At 42.6% G+C, this 22,250-nt stretch overlaps 1 protein-coding gene across 1 annotated transcript in view; it reads left to right on the top strand.

The window, feature by feature from the left end:
- Positions 1–21,126, top strand: part of CD40LG (CD40 ligand) — a 31,171-nt gene extending 10,045 nt beyond the window's left edge. Inside the window, exons 2-5 of the mRNA XM_081179133.1 lie at positions 11,801–11,950; positions 15,205–15,238; positions 17,070–17,126; positions 17,974–21,126. Coding sequence (XP_081035259.1) covers positions 11,801–11,950; positions 15,205–15,238; positions 17,070–17,126; positions 17,974–18,347 — 615 coding nt within the window. The 3' untranslated portion in view covers positions 18,348–21,126. The remainder of the gene's footprint in view (positions 1–11,800; positions 11,951–15,204; positions 15,239–17,069; positions 17,127–17,973) is intronic.
- The last annotated feature ends 1,124 nt before the right edge of the window (positions 21,127–22,250 follow it).

The raw sequence follows: 22,250 nt of genomic DNA, 5'->3' as shown, positions 1-22,250 counted from the left end.
ATAGAATCAGGCAGTGGGCCTTCTCAGTAGTGGCGCCTGCCCCATGGAACACCCTCCCATCAGATGTCAAGGAGATAAACAACTACCTGACATTCAGAAGACATCAGAAGACAAACTTCAGGGAAGTTTTTAATGTGTGACATCTTAGTGTATTTTTTGTCTTCGTGGAAACCGCCCAGAGTGGCTGGGAAACCCAGCCAGATGGGCGGGGTACAAATAATGAATTATTATTATTATTATTATTATTATTATTATTATTATTATTATTATTATTATTATTATTTAATGATATTTATTGGGAATTTAAAGTTACAGAAAAGAGAAAAGAAAGAAAAGCAAAGAAAAAATAGATTAAACAATACAAATCAATAAAAAGAAAATAAAAAGTACCAAACATACAATACACCAAAATCAAAAACAAGAACAAAAAATAAAATTAAAAACAAATCCAATATTCCCCTACCCTTATCTTCATTAACTTGTTTCCTCGACCTCCTCACACCTCCCTTTTTAGTATTCTAATTATTAATTATCTCAGCAAATCCTTTCCATCTTTCACTGTATTCTGTCCTTTAGTTGTCTTAATTTATTTTAGCCTTATCTTACCATAAAAACCCTAGAACTTAAAAACTTATTTATACATAACTCCTTATAACATTTCTACTAAAGCCTAATAGTTTCATTCCAAGATTTTCCTAACAGTCGTTAATTTTGCAATATTTCTCTAAATGAATTTTTAAACTTTCTGCCAATCTTCATCCACCGTCTCTTCTTCCTGGTCTCGGGTTCTGTCAGTCCTTTCTATCTGTTCTATCTAGTCCATCAACCTGGTGGTCTTATGTCCGAGGCTCTTAACTCTTTTCCATGTCCCTTCTGCAGATCTTCTTCATAATTGTACCTGCACTACTTATTATTATTATTATTATTATTATTATTATTATTATTATTATTATTATTACGGACATGGTTATATAAGACTTAATTTAGCTGGCCTATTACACATCCTTTCTTAAAGGCCCATATATACCAGAAACAGAAAGTATTTCCCCAAGAAACCATGGCTGGATCTACACTGATCTATAAAAAACACTAATAAAAACCCCTGCAATATATCTCTCAGTGCAATTTCCCATTGATGCCGGTTCACAGCTGTACCGCGCCCTCTGGTGTCACATTTTTATTTTATTTTTGTAAATATTTTTGATTAAGTTTTCAATTTTCCCCAGAATATCATTATAGCAAATATCATAATTCATCATTGCCAAATAGTCCCTCCCCTCCCCCCCAGACTTCCCTCAACCTCCCTCTCTGGTTTATTTTTACATAATATCAATTCCTGCTTTTTACCTTTCAATTCGCCTTTTTTATTTTTAATCTTATAATTTATGTACATTTTGTTACTTCTAAATGTTAACTCGAAACCTGCTAATGAGTTCAAATCTTTGCATTGTTTCTGTAGATAAGCCAAAAATGGTTTCAAATCTTCTTTAAAGGATTTTTTGTCCTTGTTTTGTAGTCTATCAGTTAGTTTTGCCATATCGGCATATTCTGTAAGTTTTTCTTGACATTCTTTAGTTGGTATTTTATCGCTTTTCCATCCTTGCCGCAGTTGTTGCATACATAAAGAGTCTGTGTTTTTCCTTTGGCAAATCTTGACCTAAAATTCCTAACAAAAAAGCTTCTGGGATTTTAACACAAGTTATCTTAAACATTTTTTTCATTTCCCAATAATTTTTAACTATTTTACAATTCCACCATAGAAGATAAAAAGTACCTTCCTTCTCTTTACACTTCCAACACTTACTGGAGCTTGCTCCATACATTTTGGCCATTTTCATTGGCGTGACATTCCAACGGTACATCATTTTCATATAATTCCCTTTTAATAACATACAATCAGTAAATTTCAAATTTACTCTCCATAATTTCTCCCAGTCCTCTAATTGTATATTATGTGCTATATCTTGTGCCCATTTGATCATTGTAGATTTTACCTCCTCATCTTTGGTCTCCCATTCTAGTAAGATATTATACATCTTTATTAATGGTTTAAATTTTTCATCTGCAATTTCTTTCTGGAATCTAGATACTGTATAACTGAAACCTTTCTTGTTATCTTCTTTAAATATCTCTTTTAATTGTCGATATTACAACCAATCTTGCACATGTTCTCTTATTTCATCAAAGTCTTTAAGTTTCCATTTTCCTTCTTTATCCTCTAACAACTCTCTATATGTAGGCCAGACTTTTCCTCTATTTATTTTTTTGACTGTTATTATTTCTATTGGGGACAACCACCATGGTGTCTTTTGTTCTAGTAGCTCCTTATATTTTCCCCACACTTTTAAAAGTGACTTTCTAATTATATGATTCTGAAACACTTTGTGTACTTTCACTTTGTTTTGCCATAAATACACATGCCAGCCATATCTATTATCATGTCCTTCCAAATCTAAAAGTTCTATGTTTTCTAATTTAATCCATTCCCGTATCCAAGCAGCTTCACAGTAAAGTTTAAAATCTGGAAGAGAAAATCCTCCACTTTCTTTGGTGTCTGTAAGTATTTTATATTTTATCCTCGGCCTCTTCCCTTTCCAGATAAATTTTGAAATATCTTTTTGCCATTGTTTACAGCAGGCTGCATTACTTATCACAGGAATTGTCTGAAACAAGAACAACATTTTTGGCAATACATTCATCTTAATTGCCGCTATTCTTCCTAGTAATGATAAATTCATTCTACCCCAAATTTTTGATTCCTTTTTATTTCATTCCAATATTTCTCATAATTGTCCTTATAGATATTAACATTCCTAGTAATGAGCCAAATTCCCAAATATTTAGCTCTTTTGTGAATCTCTGTCTCTGTAATTTGAGTTAACTCTTTCTTATCTTTTTCTAATAATTTAGTCTTGTTTTTGTTTATTTTAAAACCAGCAACTTGCCCAAACTCCTGCACAGGGAGAGAATTTTTTGGTTTTTCCACTGTAATACTCAGGTCATCAGCATATGCTCTCAGTTTATATGAGTTTTCCCCTACCTTAATTCCTTTAGTATTTTCTTCTGCTCTTATATTTCTCACCAAGGCCTCCAGGACTAAAATAAAAAGCAATGGCGATAGCGGACATCCTTTTCTTGTTCCCTTTTGTATTTTACATTCGTCCGTCACCACCTGATTGACAATTAATTCCGCTTTTTGATCTGAATATATTGCCTGTATTCCTTTTATGAAATTTTCTCCAGAATCCATTATTTCAAGAACTTTTTTCATAAATTCCCAATAGACATTGTTAAAGGCCTTTTCTGCATCTATAAGCATAATTGCTGCTTGTTTTTCATTTCTCACTTCCAGGTATTCTAAAATATCAATATTTCTCATGTTATCTTTCATTTGTCTCCCTGGAAGAAATCCTGCTTGATCATGATGAATGTATTCTTTCAAGATTATTTTCATCCTGTTAGCCATTATATGTGCAAACAATTTATAGTCCTTATTTAATAATGAAATTGGCCTATAATTTTTTATTAAAGTTGGATCTGCCTCTTGTTTAGGAATTAATGTTATATATGCCTCTTTCCATGTCTCTGGGACCTTACCAGGTCTTAAAATTTCATTCTTTGCTTCCTGTAATGGTATTGATAATTGTTTATATGATATTTGATAATATTTAGCTGATAGTCCATCTGGTTCTGGCAATTTCCCAGTCGGGTGTCACATTTTTATAACACACTTTTAACATTATAACTGCCCAGTGTAGATCAGTCTCATGTCTGAAATTAGGGTGTGAAGCCACTGTAACTTACGCAGATATCTTGCCCACTATAAGCACTTCCCACCTTTGCCAAATGACCCTCCCCTCCATTAACAGATGTTACTTAGAGACATTTCCATTGTGAAATCACTTCAAATTTGGTTGGTGCTATTAATTCACATTATGTTTTAGGGGGACAACTGTGGTTCAGTGGTTGAGCATCTGCTTTGCATGCAAAAGGTCTCAGGGTCTGGGTAGCAGCCGTGTTGCTGATCACCAGATTTTGGAAGAGGCTGGAAGGGGCAAATCTTGTGTCATGGTACTGAAAGGTGTGGCAGATTGCTTTAAAAGAAAAACTTAAGAATAAGCTAAAAATGGCACGGGAGTGGTAGAAGCTAAAAAAAGCCACAGACAAATTCTTGGCAGAATGGTACTGTTTTATTAAACATGAACAAGACAGACAACAGAGGACTTCCTGCAACATGTGAAATCCTTTGGCTGGTTTGATTTGTGAGATTGTACTATTTTTATTTCATTGGATTGGATAATCTGGACTCTCTTTTTTGTGTTCTACATAATGGCTTCATTCTGTGCCATATCATAGTTACTAAGGGGGAAGGACTATTTATTTTGTTGTATATGTGTTGTTGTTTAAGCTGTAAGAAGAAAAGCAATTCCCAGCACCTCCAGATAATGCTAGAAAAGTCCCCTGCCTGGAATTGTGGAGAATTGATTGCAGCTAGATCTGGGATGGGAATATTTGCTGGCTTCTTATCTTACCAGATTCTTATGTCCCCACCCCTTCTGGGCCAATGTTAACAGATGGATGGGGCATCCCACCTGTCAGTCACCTAATGCTACTACAGCACCAGGCAATGTTGGACTTTGAAGCTCCAGTTGTCAGGATTTCAAAACAAAGTGTGGGACTGTTTAAAAGCCCTTTTACAAATACCCTGCTGCTCTTAGAACCTAAAAAAAAAAGCAGTCTCAAAGAGCTGTGTGGGTCTGTTTGCAAAAGGGCTTTCAGACAGCCCTGCACAGCTCTTTGAACATTTGGTTGTCAGAGCTTCAAAGAGCAGATCTGGGACAGAAAGTTTCAATGGGAAATGATTTCCTATCTGGAGCAAGGCAAGGAAATGCACCTGATCTCATGTACACCTCATGTGTAGGGTATGTGGGTGTGGTTTGCCCCAAATGACCTCACTGGTCAAAGGGGCAAGCTCCGTGGGCCTGCCCCTGAGCTAAATGGATCAGCATTCCTATGGCCTTGGAACGCGTTCTTTCCCTGAGTCACCGAGGCTAACAGATTAATAACCAAGATAAATTTGTATACATTTGCAGCGAAAGGACAAATTTTATTTTTAAATGTTGTTGGGATCCAACTCCCACCAGCTCCCACTAGCATGGTAATTGATGAGGGATGATAGGCGTTGTACCCCGATGAGGGCCAGAGGTTCCCCATCTGTGTTTTAGAGTCTAAAAATTGATGGGGCCTGTGTGTGTTGCATCTGGTGCCATCTTCAGCTGCAATCCTATACCTACCAACGTAAAAAGTGCCTTCTGGATCAGGCCAATGGATCATCTAACCCACCACCTTCTTCTCACAGTGACCAACCAGATGCCTGCAGGAAGCTTATAAGCAGGATATAAGCTCAAAAGTGCTCCCCCCCCCCGTGGTTTCCAGAAACTGGTATTCAAAAGCAACACTGCTTCCATCTGTGGAGGCAGAACATAGCCTAGCCATGGTGGCCATTGATGGCTTTCTCCTCCATTGATCTGTCTAATCCTTTTTCAAATACATAGACCAGCTTATAAAACTCACTTGGGGGTACAATCCTAAAAGGAAAGCAAACATTTAAAACAATGTACAACAATAAATTTAAAATTTATAAATGAGATAAGCGTATAGACACTTAAAACTTTAAGATAAACTACTGCAGAGAGCTGAGTCACCCATGGAACCGAGTTTGGGGATTTTCTTAACGAACTAGTTTGGGTCGGGGGATGGTCGGCGCCTACAGATCTGTACACAGAATCTGGCGACCATCTGGGTCGTCTTATGATCTTTGCCTAATAGGAAAAGGTCAAATTTTTGCTTTTCTGGGAGGTCAGCGAGCCTCACCAGCAGGGGATCAATGTTCTCACTACATGCCTCTTCATAAAAGGGACATCTAAAGAACAAGTGCTCTGGGCTTCCTATCTCCTCCAATGAACAGGCGCAAAGTCTCTGAGCATATGGGACTTTTTAAAAGGCTCCTTCCAGGACCGGCGAGGGCAGAGCCGAGCTTCTGGCGAGTGTAAAGGCCCTTCTAGCATTTTTGGATACGAGAAAGAAGAGATATGCTGCCGGTCCGGCTATATATCTCTTGATTTCTCCAATTTTATAGTCGGGGTACCTTGAGCAGTCCTGTTGTCTCTCGGTGTCTATGATTCTTTGCCTGATCGTAGCTTTTGCCTCGCCCAAACCCAGACTTAGAAGGGCTTGAGGGGCAAAAACCAGTTTCTGAAGGGTGTTCAGGACCGCAGTCTGCCAGCCTGACTGGAACTGGTCACAGAGGATCAGTGGGGCTATCCCTCGGGGGAGCAGGTTCAATATCAGCCATTTTTAGATTGATGTTAGGCAGATATAAGTCTCCACTCTCATCATCCCCGTTTCTAGTCTAACCCATGCGTTTGAAACACATCTAGGGACTTGGAGAGCTCTAAAGAGTTTGGATTGAACTCTCTCAAGGAGAGGGAGAAAGCAGAGGAAGGAGGACCCAGAAAGGATCAGTAAAGGAGCGGTGCCGAAAGTAAGACCCCGAGGTGGTTATCACCAGTGGAAGCCAAGATTTCTAAAAAAAGGCCCAATATGGAGGCCTACTGGCCAAAATATTGGGAATTAATTGAAAGAGTCGGAGATAATTGGAAGCTCCAAAGCCAGGACAAATTAAAAAGTAAGGTGCGAGATTGGTTACATTACGCTCAAATTCAAGAGGTATTTAAAATGGATAAAAAAGTGGGTTTCCAGACGGAGAAATCGAAACTGGAGACGGAGTTACTAGAACCAAAGACTAAGGTACTTTCGAGAATGTATGACTTGCTGCTTAAATGGAATACACAGGATGAGACAGTTAAATCTGCTATGATAAAATGGGCACAGGATGTAGGACACAATATTATGTCTGAGGACTGGGAAAGGTTATGGAACACCGGTATGAAATTCACGGCATGTAGTGCCTTGAAAGAGAACATTATGAAAATGGTATACCGATGGTACATGACCCCAGTCAAGTTGGCTAAAATATATCATCTGTCTGATAATAAGTGTTGGAAATGCAAGGAGGCAGAAGGGACATTCTTTCACCTCTGGTGGACCTGCCCGAAAGTAAAGGCCTTCTGGGAAATGATATATAATGAGTTGAAAAAGGTATTTAAATATACCTTTCCTAAGAAACCAGAGGCCTTTCTCCTGGGCATGGTGGACCGGAAGGTGCCAAAGAAGGACAGAACCTTGTTCATGTATGCAACCACAGCAGCAAGGATTCTTATTGCAAAGTTCTGGAAGACACCAGATTTACCCACACTGGAGGACTGGCAGACGCAGTTGATGGACTATATGGAGTTGGCAGAAATGACTGGCAGAATCCGAGATCTGAGCGAAGAAACAATGGAGGAGGACTGGAAAAAATTTAAGGACTATTTGCAAAAATACTATAAGTTGTTTGAATGTTAAGATTGTGCACGATTAAGAAACGTTATGCTTCTGCAATTTATTTAAGTAAATGATAAAGTAAGTATTGATGAAAAAACGAGATAAATTAGAAACAAAATATTATGTTTATTAAGAGTGATAAAACTAAATTACAAACTTTCGAAATTGGTAACATAATAAATTCAAAGGTACAATAAGATGTGAAACAAGATAACAAATTGCTGAACTGGCTAGAATAATGAATGCAATGTTGAGAGGATGTGAGGAGGTCCAAAAAGAAAGCGAACTGTGGAAGGACGTCGTGAAAGTTACTTAACTTTTTCTTCTTTTTCTTATTTTTCTTCATATATAAAAAAAAATGTTTCTTGCATGTTGCTATGTAAACAAATCTGTTAACCTATGGAAAGAAACGCAATAAAAAATTTTATAAAAAAAAAAAAAGTAAAGGAGCGGTGCCAACGTTTTGGCCTTGTATAATTTTAGAGCCGTGGGGACAAAAAATCCCCCTTGTGCTCTGAAAAATTAAAGGATACAGTTTGCGTTTCCCCCGCTGAGCTCCCGATGGAGTTTATGTGTAGTTTGTTGGTTCCTGAGGCCTGTACCACCATTCCTAGATACTTATAATTTGTGGCTTGTTCTAATTTATGGCCTTGGAGTTCCCAGCTTCTAAGCTTTGGTCCCCCCCCCCCCCGAAGTGAGTATCTTGGTCTTTTGATAGTTGATTTTGAGACATTCAGTTTCACAGTATGCTGTGAGCTTTCTTAGTGCTCTTTTGAGTCCAATGGGGGTTCCAGAGAAAATTGCTGCATCATCGGCATATAACAGGACCGAGCTATGCTGATTTGGGAGCTTCAGAGGGTGGAGTTCTAAGTCATTGAGTACAGATACTAAACTATTTAAATAGAAATTGAATACTAGAAGGGCCAAAAGGCACCCTTGCCTGACTCCCTTGAAGGTTTTAATGGGGTCTGTTAGGTGTCCTAGGTGGCTACACCTGACTCTTAAAAGCCGTGTTTGTGTTCAGTGCCTGAATTAAGAGCAGGAGCCTTCTATCTATATTGGTACCCTGTAGTCTGTCCCAGAGTCTGGTTCTGGTGACTGTATCGAAAGCTGCTTTTAGATCAATGAAGGCAGCATATAGTGAGGCCTGCCCTTCTGATTTGTATTTGTCAATGAGATGTTGTAACGTTAGACAGTGATCTGTCGGGGACCTTCCAGGTCTGAAGCCCACTTGTTCTATTGCCAGGATATCATCATTCTCTAGCCATTCTGTAAACTTATTAAGGAGGTGCTTTGAGTAAAGTTAGGGATGCGGGTGTTGCTGTGGGTTCAACCACAGAGCCTAGGGCTTGCCGATCAGAAGGTTGGCGGTTCGAATCCCCGCGACGGGCTGAGCTCCTGTTGCTCGGTCCCTGCTCCTGCCAACCTAGCAGTTTGAAAGCATGCAAAAGTGCAAGTAGATAAATAGGTACCGCTCCGGCGGGAAGGTAAATGGCATTTCCGTGCACTGCTCTGGTTCGCCAGAAGCGGCTTAGTCATGCTGGCCAAATGACCCGGAAGCTGTACGCCAGCTCCCTCGGCCAATAAAGCAAGATGAGCGCCACAACCCCAGAGTTGGCCATGACTGGACCTAATGGTCAGGAGTCCCTTTACCTTTACTCTTTTTTTAGGGCATGGACGGCAAGATACGCTTGGTGTCTGACAGAATTTTCAGCTGTCAGGGTGGCTTTGTAAGCATTTTGCAGGGCTCTCTTGGCCTCAAAACAGGTGTCATCAAACAAGGGTTTATTTGATATTATTGGTTTCTCTGGCCTTTTCTCTGTGGTATTAAAAAGATGGAGTTTTAATTGTTGGAGCAGGCTCTCATACTCGGAAATTGGGTCCCCAGAGCCAATTAAAATTGTACGGAGTTTTTCAGAGGTTAGAATCTCCTTCAGTTTGGAGTCAAGTGCGGGGGTCCATTTGACTTGGCAGCCAGGTCGCTCTAATGCGGTGATCTCTGCAGGGTATACTGTTCTCAGGAAGGATGACTCATTTATAGGAGACAGCTGCAGGTGCAAAGGGAAATGGTCCCCCTCTGTGAATGGGAGCACTTTTAAGTTCACTATTTTTGTTAGCAATTCACTTTCAGCCAACATATAATCAATTGTGCTGGTTCTTGCCCCTGACATGAATGTATATTCCCGGGGATATTGCCCCTGGTGCAACCATTTAGGATATGAAAATTTAGCTGCCTAGAGAATTTGAAGAGGCAGGCTCCGGCAAAATTTGAATGTTGGTCCTATGACTGCCTTGGTAGTTGGAAAGCCTCCGGGCTAGAGTCATCAGGGTACCCTATTTTATGCCTGTATTTATTTTATGCCTGGGGTCATCAGGCCCTAACCTTGCATTTAGGTCGCCCACCAGCAGGACCTTTGCTGAATAATCTGCTAGCAGTAACCTGACATAAGAATCCAGTCTATTCCAGTTGCCCTCAATGCCTTTTTTTTTTTTTTTTTTTGCTAGTTGGGGGAATATAAATGTTAATAATTAGTAAACTGCAGTTTCCTCAGGATATGAGTAGGGCCATTGCTAGGTGATCTAGGGGGGACAGCTCCTTACAGGTGCTTTTCCAAATACATCAACGTTGTTGGCCATTACTGCCTCCTGTGGAACCAGGGGCCCATTGTGTAACCATCGACTGGTGAGTATACCAGCCTTCAAGCCATCCAAATCGGTGGTTATCCTGGCCTCCTAGGAGAGCAAGTTCTTAATTTATGTATGTGCTACATGAAGAAAGACTTCCTTTTGTCTGTCCAGAATCTTCCAAAACTAAGCTTTACTGAATGTCTACAAGGTCTAGTGTTGTGAAAGGAAGAGAAAAGCTTTTCTCTATCCAGTTTCTCCATGCTGTGCTTAACTTTTTATAAAATTCCATCATGTTCCCCCTTAGTTGCCTTTCCTCCAAACATAAAAAGCCACAAAACAACCTCTCCTGATTGGGTACTTATTCTGTATGCTTGATCTATTATTATTATTATTATTATTATTATTATTATTATTATTATTATTATTATTATTATTGATTTTTCCCAACTTTCTTTCCATGGCAGTTCAGCTACATCTTATTTATCTTATATATCCATTAATTTATCCACCCTATTTTATCCCTTTCCCTATCACTGTTGTTAAAGTTAAATTTAACGTCATATCATTGTAGATATTCCCCAAAGTTCCACACTCACCCATCACCTGTTTTTCATTTTGAGTTCTTAATTTAGTAGTCATGCTTGCTAATTCTGCGTATTCTGTCAGTTTCTACAATCGTTGTTCTTTTCCTGGAATCTCTTTGTTTCCGATTTCTAGTGTACACTATTCTTGCTGCTGATGTTGCGTACAAGAATAAGTTGCAGACCTTTTCCCCCCTTTTTCTTTTTTGGTATTTCATCTCTGGGAGTAGTCCCCATTGGACTCAGTGGGAATCACTTCTGAATAGTCAGGTATAATAAGATGGCACTGTTAGAAGAGATACTCTCTCTTGTGTAAGAGTGAGGAAAGGATGCCTCTTCCAAGACGCTGTCTGCCGCCTGATTTTTCTATAAGAAATTATATGTAAACAACACATTAACATTTAGAAAACCATATGACTCAGTTGGCTGGGAATGCCTATTTAGTCAATTTGCAGAGCAATCCTATACAGATTTACTTGGTGGGAGTACACTGAATTAATTTGGGTGCAATTCTATTACTGGAATTGTTTTACAGGTTGAATTACTTTAAAAGCATTGTATTGTCTTTAAGGGTGCCAACTCATCAGGGCCGAGCCCTTTTGGGGCCCCCAATATTTTGGGGAGGGGCCTGAACCCCCCCCCAATGTCCCCTAAAACCAGGGAGCAGAGGAGGTCTTCTCCTCCTGCTGGTGCTACTGCTGTTGCAGAGGGGAAGAGGGTCGAAGCAGCCCCCCATGAGTGAGGGTGGCAGGAGGAGGAGGAGCTGCTGGTCAGCTCTGCCCCTGGCTCCTCCCAATGTCCTGACATTGTGCATGATGTTGGCTCCCCCAATCAACCCTTGCAAGCTGGAGCCTCTGATTATCTTCATATATGGAATTGTTTTGATTATTATATTTAGGGAACTGTTTTTAAGCTTGTTTTATTACTGCAGCTATTTTAATTGTTTTATTATTTTGTTTTTTATTATTGTAACCTGCCTTGGGATCTTGTGATAAAGGGTGGGTAAGAAATACCAATTAAAATAAAATAAAATGTGTAGGATTGCACACTATGAAATGGTTTTTCAATCAACTCATCTAACTAATGAGTCCTTAGTTCTGCTATCTGGTGGCAAGCTGACTTCTCGTGATCATTCCATCTTCCAGGTTGGAGATGAGATCAGCCTGCGGGAAGATTTTGTGTTCCTCAGAAGACTACAGAAGTGTCGGAAGCCACAAGACGGTGATGCAACCCTCCTGGACTGCGCAAAGATATTGAGCAGCTTGCAGGACCTACTACAGGATCAAAAGAGCAAGGTAGAAGAGACATGGGGGAGGGTGATTATTGGAACTGGTAGAGCAGAAGGCAGGAATGCCAACAGGAAGTGGAACCAGAGCCAGTCTCTTCCTGTCTGAGTTCTGCAAGGAGAATGTTGCATACCCTCCAACACATTGAAGGCAAAAACTGGTGACCATCTTCCCATTTTTTCTCATGAAAGGATAGTGGCCATTTTGGGCACCATGATCTCATGTGATTTCATGCAGAAATTTCTCATTGAAGAAAGCCACTTAAATTGTGTGTTTTGGGGTGCTATGTTAAGGTTACCAAACGTCCCCATTTCCCGGGGACACTCCCCAGATTTACAAATCAGTCCCCTGACAAAATCCATCTGTTTAGTAGGAAGTTGAAAAATGTCCCCAGATTCATTGGGAAAAAAATCTGGTAACCTTATGCTATGTGAGATCACAGCCCTGAAAAAGCGTTTTTTGGGAGGAAATTGCAGTTCGAAATGGCCACCGTCCTCTTGAAATATAAAATGGGATGCCCTGGTTTTTCCAGGACACTTGCATGGTAGGAATACTGAGACTGTGGAGGAAGAAACTGGTGAGCAGGGCTGGTTTTTATGCAAGAAGACAGGCAGGAGGGGGGGGGAGAATGAGGTTGGGGGGGCGGTGCCTTGTTCACCCTAGTGAATCAGCCTCCACAGGGTTAAAGCCTGTCCAGGACTGGTCTAGTTGATTTTGATAGGCAACAATCTCTGCAAAATGAGACTGACCCTCCCTCCTTATTTGTGAAAGCTAATGACTTCTCATTTTTTTTAAAAAGATAAGAGAACCCCTGGACGGTTAAGTCCAGTCAAAGGTGACTATGGGGTGCGGCACTCATCTCCAGTTTCAGGCCAAGGGAGCTGGCGTTTGTCTGCAGACAGCTTTCCAGGTCATGTGGCCAGCAGGACTAAACCGCTTCTGGCACAATGGGACACCGTGACGGAAACCAGAGTGCACGGAAACACCATTTACCTTCCTGTCGCTGCAGTACCTATTTATCTATTTGCACTGGCATGCTTTCGAACTTCTAGGTTGGCAGGCGCTGGGACAGAGCAACGGGAGCTCACCCCGTCCCAGGGATTCAAACCGCCGACCTTCTGATTGGCAAGCCCAAGAGGCTCAGTCCTTTAGACCACCGCGCCACCTGTGTCCCTTTAGCCCCCCCCCTTTTTAGTTGCAATCCATGAAGGCATGTGCTGTAATAAATGTGTCAGGAGTTGCAAGCCTGTTTCTTTCCCCTGCAAGAGACTAACCTGGCCACCCATTCAGCAATTTTAGCATCTTTGGGTTGCTCTTCTTCACCAGGGCTAGGGAATCTTTTTCAGCCCAAGGGCCACATTCACTTTTGGATAGCCTTTTGAGGGCCACATGCCAGTGATGGGCAAGCCTAAGGGCAAAAGTAAGCTGAGCAATGAATGCAGATTTTGCTTTTGAGCAGTAGTGCTATGTACACTCACACAGAGATATTCTCTGTCCAGGCAAGCAAGAGGCATTATCAGAGTTCAAGGACACAGACCAGCTAGGCAAAAACACTCAGATTGTGAAGCAGGACCAGTGGAATATGTGGCCTAGGGAGGATTCTGAGGGCCTGGCAGAAAAGCCTGGAGGGCCACATGTGGCTCCTGAGACCAAGGTTCCCCATTCTTGCTCTCTGCTATACGACCAAAAGGTTGAGCAAGGCTGAATGTGGTGATGCAAAGCTTTGGGTCTGGTAGGCTCAGTCCTTTAGCCTTATCCAGACCCATTGCCTGCTCTCCAGCCCTGCCCTTCCCCTTCATAGGGGTCCTCACTGACTGCATATATGCCATACATTTAAAGAACAATACCCGAGCAAATGATAATCAGCTAATGATGATGGAGGTGATGGAGTGATGGGGAAAGCACAATCAATGGCAAGCATGACATGTTCACTGATGCCAGGAAAGGCCAAAGCTCATCTTGGAGGGCATCTGCCTTGCCTGCAGAAGGCCCCACTTCAAATCCCCAACATCTCCAGGTAGGGCTGGGAGCAGCCCCTGGAAAACTGCTGCCAGTCAATGTAGATAACACTGAACAAGATGGATAGGCAGTTTGACTAAGTAAAAGGTGTTTCCTATGTCCTGAGTTGCTTCAGATGTCTTTTTGCACAAGCTTTCACTGACCAACAATATTGTACCCTGTTATTTATGATCCTGTTTTATTGAGTTGGGGTGGAGGGTGCACGGCTTAGATTTCAAAATATTAAGCTGTTAAGACATGTTTTTAAATTAATAATGCAGAAAAGCGCCATTTGCAGAATGCACACCAGTCAGGCAGCTGCGAATGCACAGGCGCTCTGTCAGAGAGAGAAAGTTGACAATTCTAAAATTAGCTTCTTATATGTTTTAATGAGCAAGGAAATCTGCCGTGTCTCAGCTTCTTCTTAGAATATGCCCATTGCGTTTTCGCACCCTCATTTTTACTTCAGCTTGTTGAGTCATTTCTGTACTTGTTCCCAGCATTTTAACCATGCAAAGTCAAGAAAAGCAAAATCTTTTGTCTTTCTTTTTGAAAATCTGCTTTGTAAGCAGTAGCTCTGCCACACACAAGGGTTTATTTTCTGCAGCCAGTGAGAAATAGGCAAAGCAGAATCTTCTGGGCAGCTGAGGGCAATGGAGGTGGCCAAATTGAATGTCACCTGAAGGAGGGGTTAACAAAGACAAGGAAGGAAAAAGAAACTTTCCTAGTTCCAGGAGAGAACAACAAAGGCCATTTAAGAATTTAAGGAGGGGGGTCATGTGATAAGAGCTTTGGGATGCTGCATAGAAATGAAGGACCCGAGATGAGATGATGGACAGAGGAGAAGTTGGAAGCTGTGGCAAAGTGAAAGATGATGCCCAATGTGTGAATCAAACTTTACAGCAAGGGGGCAGAGAGGAAGTGGTTGTATTTCAGAAGGGAGGAGATACATGAAAGTATCTAGAACAGCCTTCACTCAAATGTTTTCAACTACAGCTTCCATCAGCCAGGACAGCCATGGCTGGTTGCTGAAGGCTGGTCTAGATACACAATAGCTCATTTTTGCATATCTGCTGATGAAAAAACAATTACCTATTTGGAATGTATTCAGGGTGAGAGGGCAAGAAATGTAACAATGGGCTTGCCACAGAGATTCAATGCTGGCCGGCTGCTCCTGGGTTTTGACAATTGGAGAAGCATGTATTGTATCGCACAGATGCTGCCATTCTTTTAATATTATCTCCTGCCTCTTCAAATTGCTCTAGATTCAACAAGAAAGCCTCCTAGCCAAGAGAACAGGTATGTAAGGAACCCTTGAAATGAAAACTCAAATAGAGAGTAATCAGGCCACAGAGCAAAAAAAAAAGGGGGGGCCTGGCGGAATCTGAGGTACCAGGGCTGGGGTGGAGATGACACTTTTAAAACTCCAGCACCAAAAAAGAGGTGATGTAATTTGGGGGCAAATCATACTCCCCCCCCCCCAAGCAGCAAGTTGAAGAAGGAGGGTTGGGTATAAGTTGCTCAGGTTTGGGTGGGTTATGTACTTAGTCACATCTGCAGACCCTACATTTAAATCACACAGCGTCCCCCAAAGAATCCTGGGAGATGTATTTTGTTAAGACTCAGGGTTGTAGCTTTGTCAGGAGTATGTGGCAGTACCCAAGATTCTTCAGGCAGAGCTGTAGCTACAGGAAAACAAAATCTAGTTTTGCCCCTGCTTTGGGGGAAGCTATGACTGTTACTATGGTATAAATGCACTTTAAAGGCAGGGTATGTGAATGTGATCTGTTCTGCACATTCTGGGTGGAGACTGAGTCATCGTACCTAAGCTGGTCTTCTGAAAACTTGGCCACTTTTTCTTGTTTGTGCAAACCTTGCTGGACTGTAGCTCAGTGGTAGAGCTGCTGCGTCACACGCAGAAACTCCCATGTTCAATCCCCAGCATCTCCAGGTGGGGTGGGGAACTTCCCCCTCCAAAAAAACTCTAGAGAGCCAACTGCTATCCAGTGTTGACAGTACTAAGCTAGAGGAACTAATTGTCTGGGTCAGGAAAAGAGAGCTTCCTATGCAGTGGCGTAGCGTGGGTTGTCAGCACCCGGGGCAAGGCAAGTAATTTGCGCCCCCTAACCCGTGGATTTGCGCACCCTAACCCTAACCCCCAGATGTTGCGCCCAGTGCAGCCGGCCCCCCCTGCACCCCCCACGCTACGCCACTGTTCCTATGCTTACCAAAATGGGCTACTTCTCTGACACCAATGTTGCACACACTCCACTTCTCTGCAGGAGACTGGTGGTGTTCATAGAATCACAGAGTTGGAAGGGACCCTGAGGATCATCTTGTGCAACCCCCCTGCAATGCAGGGAAATGCAGCTGCCCCCTTTGGGGATCGAACCTGCAACCTTGGCGTTATCAGCACCATGCCCTAACCAACTGAGTGTTGTAGCATTTGTTTATTGAGCTAATGTGAGGGACTCAATTTAATACTGGAAACATCAGAAACTGACAGAAAGCAGACTGATCGGTTTGTCCACCCCTAGGTTGTACCTTGAATCCCATAATTCAAGGAGGGGGTCATAGCTCAGCATTAGAGCTTTGCATGCAGAATGTTCAAGGGCATCTCCAAGTAGGGCTGGAGGGGAACCAGTCTGAAATCTTGGGAGAGCAACTGCCTGTCAGATAGTGCTCAGCTGGATAGACCAATGGCCTGACTCAGTATAGGGCAGGGCTCAGCAACCTTTTTCAGCCATGGGCCGGTCCACCATCCCTCAGACCATGTGGTGGGCCAGACTATATTTTGGACAGAGAAAAATGAATGAATTCCTATGCCCCACAAATAACCCAGAGATGCATTTTAAATAAAAGAACACATTCTACTTATGTCAAAACACCAGGCAGGCCCCACAAATAACCCAGAGATGCATTTTAAACAAAAGCACACATTCTGCTCATGTAAAAGCATGCTGATTCCCGGACCATCCACGGGCCGGATTGAGAAGGCGATTGGGCCGCATCCAGCCCCCGGGCCTTAGGTTGCCTACCCTTGGTATAGGGCATCTTCCTGCATGCATGATGACCCTGAAATGAGATGAATATGGGCAAAGTCATATGGAGGCTGTTTCTCTTTTGCCAGGTGACAAAAGGCAAGCTGCGAGCATCCACCTGGCTGGCTGGAAGGGCAGCAAGAGAGGTGAGGAGTGAGAGTTTGTGATAGTCTATCACTCATACCCACGTGGAGGAGAGTGTGTGGTTTTTGAGGGACGGAAAGAGCAAAGTGATCAACACTTTCCTCTCCTTTTCTTCCTGTTCATGTGAGAAATTGAATATGCATTCAGCATTGAATACAGAGGAAAATACTTCATGAGGAATTTGGGTCAGCTTCCACCCACTGAACTCTTGAAATTAGCCCCATTTAGTAATTCAGTGAGAATTCGTGGGCATCCAATGAAGCTGGATGTTGGGAGATATAGAACAGAAAATAGAAAAGTCCTCCTTCACACAATGCACAGTTAAACCATGGAACTTACTCCTGCAGGAGGCAGTGGCAAATTCTTGGAGGAGAGGGTTATCAACGGCTACTAACCAGGATGGCTCTGCTCTGCCTCTGTGGTCAGAGGCAGTGATGCTTCTGAATCCCAGTTCCTGGAAACCACAGAATAGGAGAGTGATCTCGTGCTTGGGTCACTGGGTTTCCCATTTCCCAGAGGTGTTTGGGTGGCCACGGTGGGGAAAAGATTCTGGACTAGATGGGCCATGGGCTTAATCCAAGCAGGCTCTTCCTATGTCCTTATGACAAGATTTGCCCATCTCTAGAGACAGCACATCTCTGTCTGGGAATAGTGGACATTATTGTGATACTGAGTGGGATGTCTTCACTTTAGCAGCCCATATGCTAAAACTGAAACAACACAGAGAAGATTAGCATGAGGCTAAGCGAGAAGTGAGCTATAGAGCTGAAATGCTAAGCACGAACTTGCCCAGCAGTGCTGATAGAAATGCTCCTTGAATAAATATAGCCTATCTTTTCTTCCCCACAGTTTTGCAGTGGAAAAGGCCACCCTATTCTCCAATGGATAACGACACATTTTCATACCAAGATGGGAAAATCAAAGTTGGCAAAAGAGGACGGTACTATATTTATTCCCAGGTTGCCTTTTGCACCAAGCCAGAGACGCATGCATCATTCAGCCTCTACGTATATCTGAACCTTCCGTCAGAGGCAGATCAGCTGCTGTTGAAAGGAGTGGGGACTCACGGCACATCAGGCGATCTGTGCAGCCTGCAGTCAATTCATGTAGGGAGAGTTGTTGAGCTCCAGGAAGGTCATGTCATCTTTGTCAATGTGACGGACTTATCTAGAGTGAATTATGACCATGGATATACATACTTCGGCATGTCTGAACTATCCTAGGAGAGGCTGAGAAGATGGAGCTTTGTTGAACAAAGCTGGTCCCCCAAATCCTATTTATAATAACCCACTTCATATTTTGTTTTATTTTTCCTTCCACCCTGTATATTTTATTTTATTTATTAATGAGAGTTGGAGCGTGGCTCCTCAGAACCAAAATGTAATACTGGAAAGCCAGGCTTCAACAGATGCAGCACAGGTGTCAGAAGTTGTACTGGGCTTGTTGATACGCTCCATCCTAAGCACTTGTGTGCTGGCACAACAAGTCTTGGGATTGCTTTTCACATTGCTTCCACTTCCAGAGCTACTAGCCAAATAGTTAGAAAAATCAAAGTGCAACTCATACTTTTCAGACATGACACACGTATCATGGGAGAAAGCCCATAGCTGAGTGGTGCATGCTTTGCATGCAAAAGGTCCTAAATTCCATTCCTGGCATCTCAGAATGGGGCGAGGGGAAACCTCTACTTGAAAGCCTGGAGAGCCACGGCAAGTCAGAATAGGCAATACTGATCAAGCTGTAGCTTTTGAGCTCTTATTTTAGAAGCTACCACTGCAAAGGCAGCAATTTTCCAACTCACCTTTAGCGTCACAGTCTTGATGTACATATGATGCAGAGTTGTGTAACATTATTTTCCAAGACAGGAAAGAGCATGTTATGTGCAAGAGATCTGACTGAATAAGAGAGAACTTCACAAGCAGAAGGAGCTGCAGATGACAATGTTCATGCAGCCCTTCCTGATCTTTATGGGATGTCCAGCTATCCCACTATATGCATCTCACTATCCCAAGTCGCAACTGGCATGCGGAAAGTGCAGTATATGCTGGCTTGTGGGCCTTGTAGGGAGAGCTCAGGCAGATCTTCCACAGCAATCCCACATCCCAAATGTATGAGTGTACTTAATGATCAGTTTTTTATAATGACCTTCCCATAATTTTTGTGAACATTGTTTGAAACCTTGCTTAATTTAGTGCAGTTCCTCCTTTGCAAGTTAAGTTGGAAAGAGAAAACAGTCTCTAAAAGAACTAAAAGTGTTTTGAGAAAGGTTCACTTCCCACAAGATATTCAGATGCTTCTTTTGCCCCTTTCTCACCTCTGGTCAAAGAGGTTTGGCAAGTTTTCAAAAGCATAAAACCCTACAAAACCTATTTAGCCTAGGGCATATGTGCAATGAGTTTACAGACCATGAGTGCCAATTCCTCTTTCAAATTGCCTTCAATTCTTGAGGTGGGAAACCCCATAAAGTTTAAAACTGATGCATCCTTGCTGTGCCTTATTGGCTTATTGTTTTTTTATTGAAGTGGATATTTTAAGAGGTTTACAGGTGAGGTCTAGGTACTGCTGCTGCTGGGAATCCAGACTCTCTCTGGCAAGGCAGGAGTGGCAATGGAGACACATTCCTGTGCTCCTCCTTCCCTTTAGCACCTTCCCCCATTTTTAAACAGTTTCACTTGCATCCCCGGGGCAGGGGTGTGTGTGTGTGTTAGACCAGCTCCTGAATCACTCCTGCTTTGGGGGTGGGGGAGGCCAGCACAGCTTCGCTGTTGGACTGAGTCCTTCATTAGGCTTCTGGTACCAGTTGTTTCAGGGTGTCTGCAGAAGGAGCAGGAGGTCCAGTATTGCAGGAGTGGAGACCCACAGGCCATGGGGTCAGGTGTGGCCCTCCAGGCCTCTCTGCCTGGCCCTAGGGGGGCTTCACACAGGCCCCATCTCCTCCCCAGGCCCCACCGCTCACTGACGCTGCTTCACTCTCTCCTTGAGTTTTCATTTGCCTGGCTGGCGTGTCTTGCCTTGAACTGTAATAACACCTCCTCCTTGGCTGGATGGAGAGATGTACATGCAGAAAAACATTGCTGGGCTGTATCCAAAGCACAGAGAGTTGCCTACTGCTGGGATGTGGTTCCTAGAGGGTTGCCCAATAGGGAATGTAGTCTCCAGGCTGAAGTAAGGTTCCCCACCCTTTCCGTATTGGATCTCCTCTGATTTTGGAACTTTTTATCTCTCAGCACACCCACAAGACATATGTAAAGTGGCTTAATGAGCAGTCGCTTCTTCCCAGGGAACTCTGGGAGCTGTCATTCTCTGAGGGTGACACACAAGGTCTCCTAACAATTCTCAGCACCCTCAAGAAACTAGTCCCTAGGATTCTTTGGGGGAAATCCCAAGAGTTAACGTGATATGAAAATGCTTTAAATATACAGTGCAGACAAATCCTCTGTCTTTACACAGAGAGACCTGATGACGCATCCTATAGCTTCCGAGACGCCATACGATCCCACTCTAAACAAGTCAGACTTTATTTTGCTGTCTTATGTAATCTGCCTTAAAAGCAGTGATGATAAAGAGATGCGTAATTTAGTAATTTTGTGTTGGAGGTGACCTATGGAAAATGATATTCTGTGCTACTCTCTCCTGAGATCTTGTCGTGCTTCTTAAAAGAACCTGAAGTTTGTCTAAATAAAACATGTTGTTCTACTGCTGTGGCTTATTTGTGTGCAGTGCAGTCCAATGTGCAGCTGCTAAGAAGGAAGAACCAGGGAGTTCATTGGGACTTAAAGATAAAGGTACCCCTGACCGTTAGGTCCAGTTGCAGATGACTCTGGGGTTGCGGAGCTCATCTCGCTTTACTGGCTGAGGGAGCCAGCGTTTGTCCGCAGACAGCCTCCGGGTCATGTGGCCAGCATGACTAAGCCACTTCTGGCGAACCAGAGCAGCGCACGGAAATGCTATTTACCTTCCCGCCAGAGCAGTACCTATTTATCTACTTGCACTTTGACGTGGTTTCGAACTGCTAGGGTGGCAGGAGCAGGGACCGAGCAACGGGAGCTCACCCCGTCGTGGGGATTTGAACCGCCGACCTTCTGATTGGCAAGCCCTAGGCGCTGTGGTTTAGACCACAGCGCCACCTGCATCCCTTCTTTTGCAAACGGGTATAGAATTGCAGCCTCTATCCACCTGCTTTTTAAAAAATAGTTCTTTTTTCCTTTTCAGCTCAGGATCATTGTGGATGTTTTGCAATGAGTACTAGGGTTTTTTATTTAAACAATTTTTAAAAAGCAAACAAATTAAAAAGAGATTGGAAGATAAGTCGTAAGGAAAAGCACACACACACACACACACACACACACACACACACACACAAAATTATTTTTCTTTAAAACCCTTTTTATTTTTGTTGAAAACCACAATTTAAAAAATTGCTCAAAATAAAAGCAGGTTAGAAAAAGTTGAACACGCACCAGTCATCGTGACAGAAAATAAGAACATGTATGACAGGAAGGAAACATGAGAGGCAAAGGGTTAATGTGTGGGATGCAACAGGAACCTATTTACAAAGAGCTGTAAACAAAGAATATATATCTATATTTTTGAGAACACTGAAGTCAGATTCACACATGGCTTCTGCTCCTTTATGATAGCTGCATATTCTTCTTTGTTTTTACAGCACAATCCGGTGGGTGTTTTATTCAGAGTAAGTCCCTTTCAGTTCAATGGGACCTCTGTTTGAGAAAGGGTGTTTAGGATTGCAGGCTTAATTTTCCTTAAACACACACACACTCTCTCTCTCTTATTCACATCAGGTTCACACAGTGCAAGCAAATGCTGAGTTTGAATAGCAATACCAGAGTTTCCCAAACTTTTGACACCTGGGGTGGTGGTTGGGTGGGTCACAGTGCTTTTTTAACTGGATCTATGGGAGAGGCTGCAGCCCGGCTTTAGCATGCAGGGTTTCCCAGATTCATCCCCTGGCACTCTCCAAGTTTCCTTTCTTAAGCAGAGCCTAGGTAAGCAGGGCTGGCAAAGTCTCAACTAGGGCCTTGGAAAACCACTATCAGCTGGTACCTTTCCATACCTGCCCCTGTTCCAGATGTTCTGGACAAGCTTGTTGGGACTGATAACCGTTG

This window comes from Podarcis bocagei, assembly GCF_964188305.1.
Source record: "Podarcis bocagei genome assembly, chromosome: Z".
Lineage (NCBI taxonomy): Eukaryota > Metazoa > Chordata > Lepidosauria > Squamata > Lacertidae > Podarcis > Podarcis bocagei.
The sequence above is the reverse complement of the archived record's forward strand: the minus strand, read 5'-3'. Positions and strand labels throughout refer to the sequence as shown.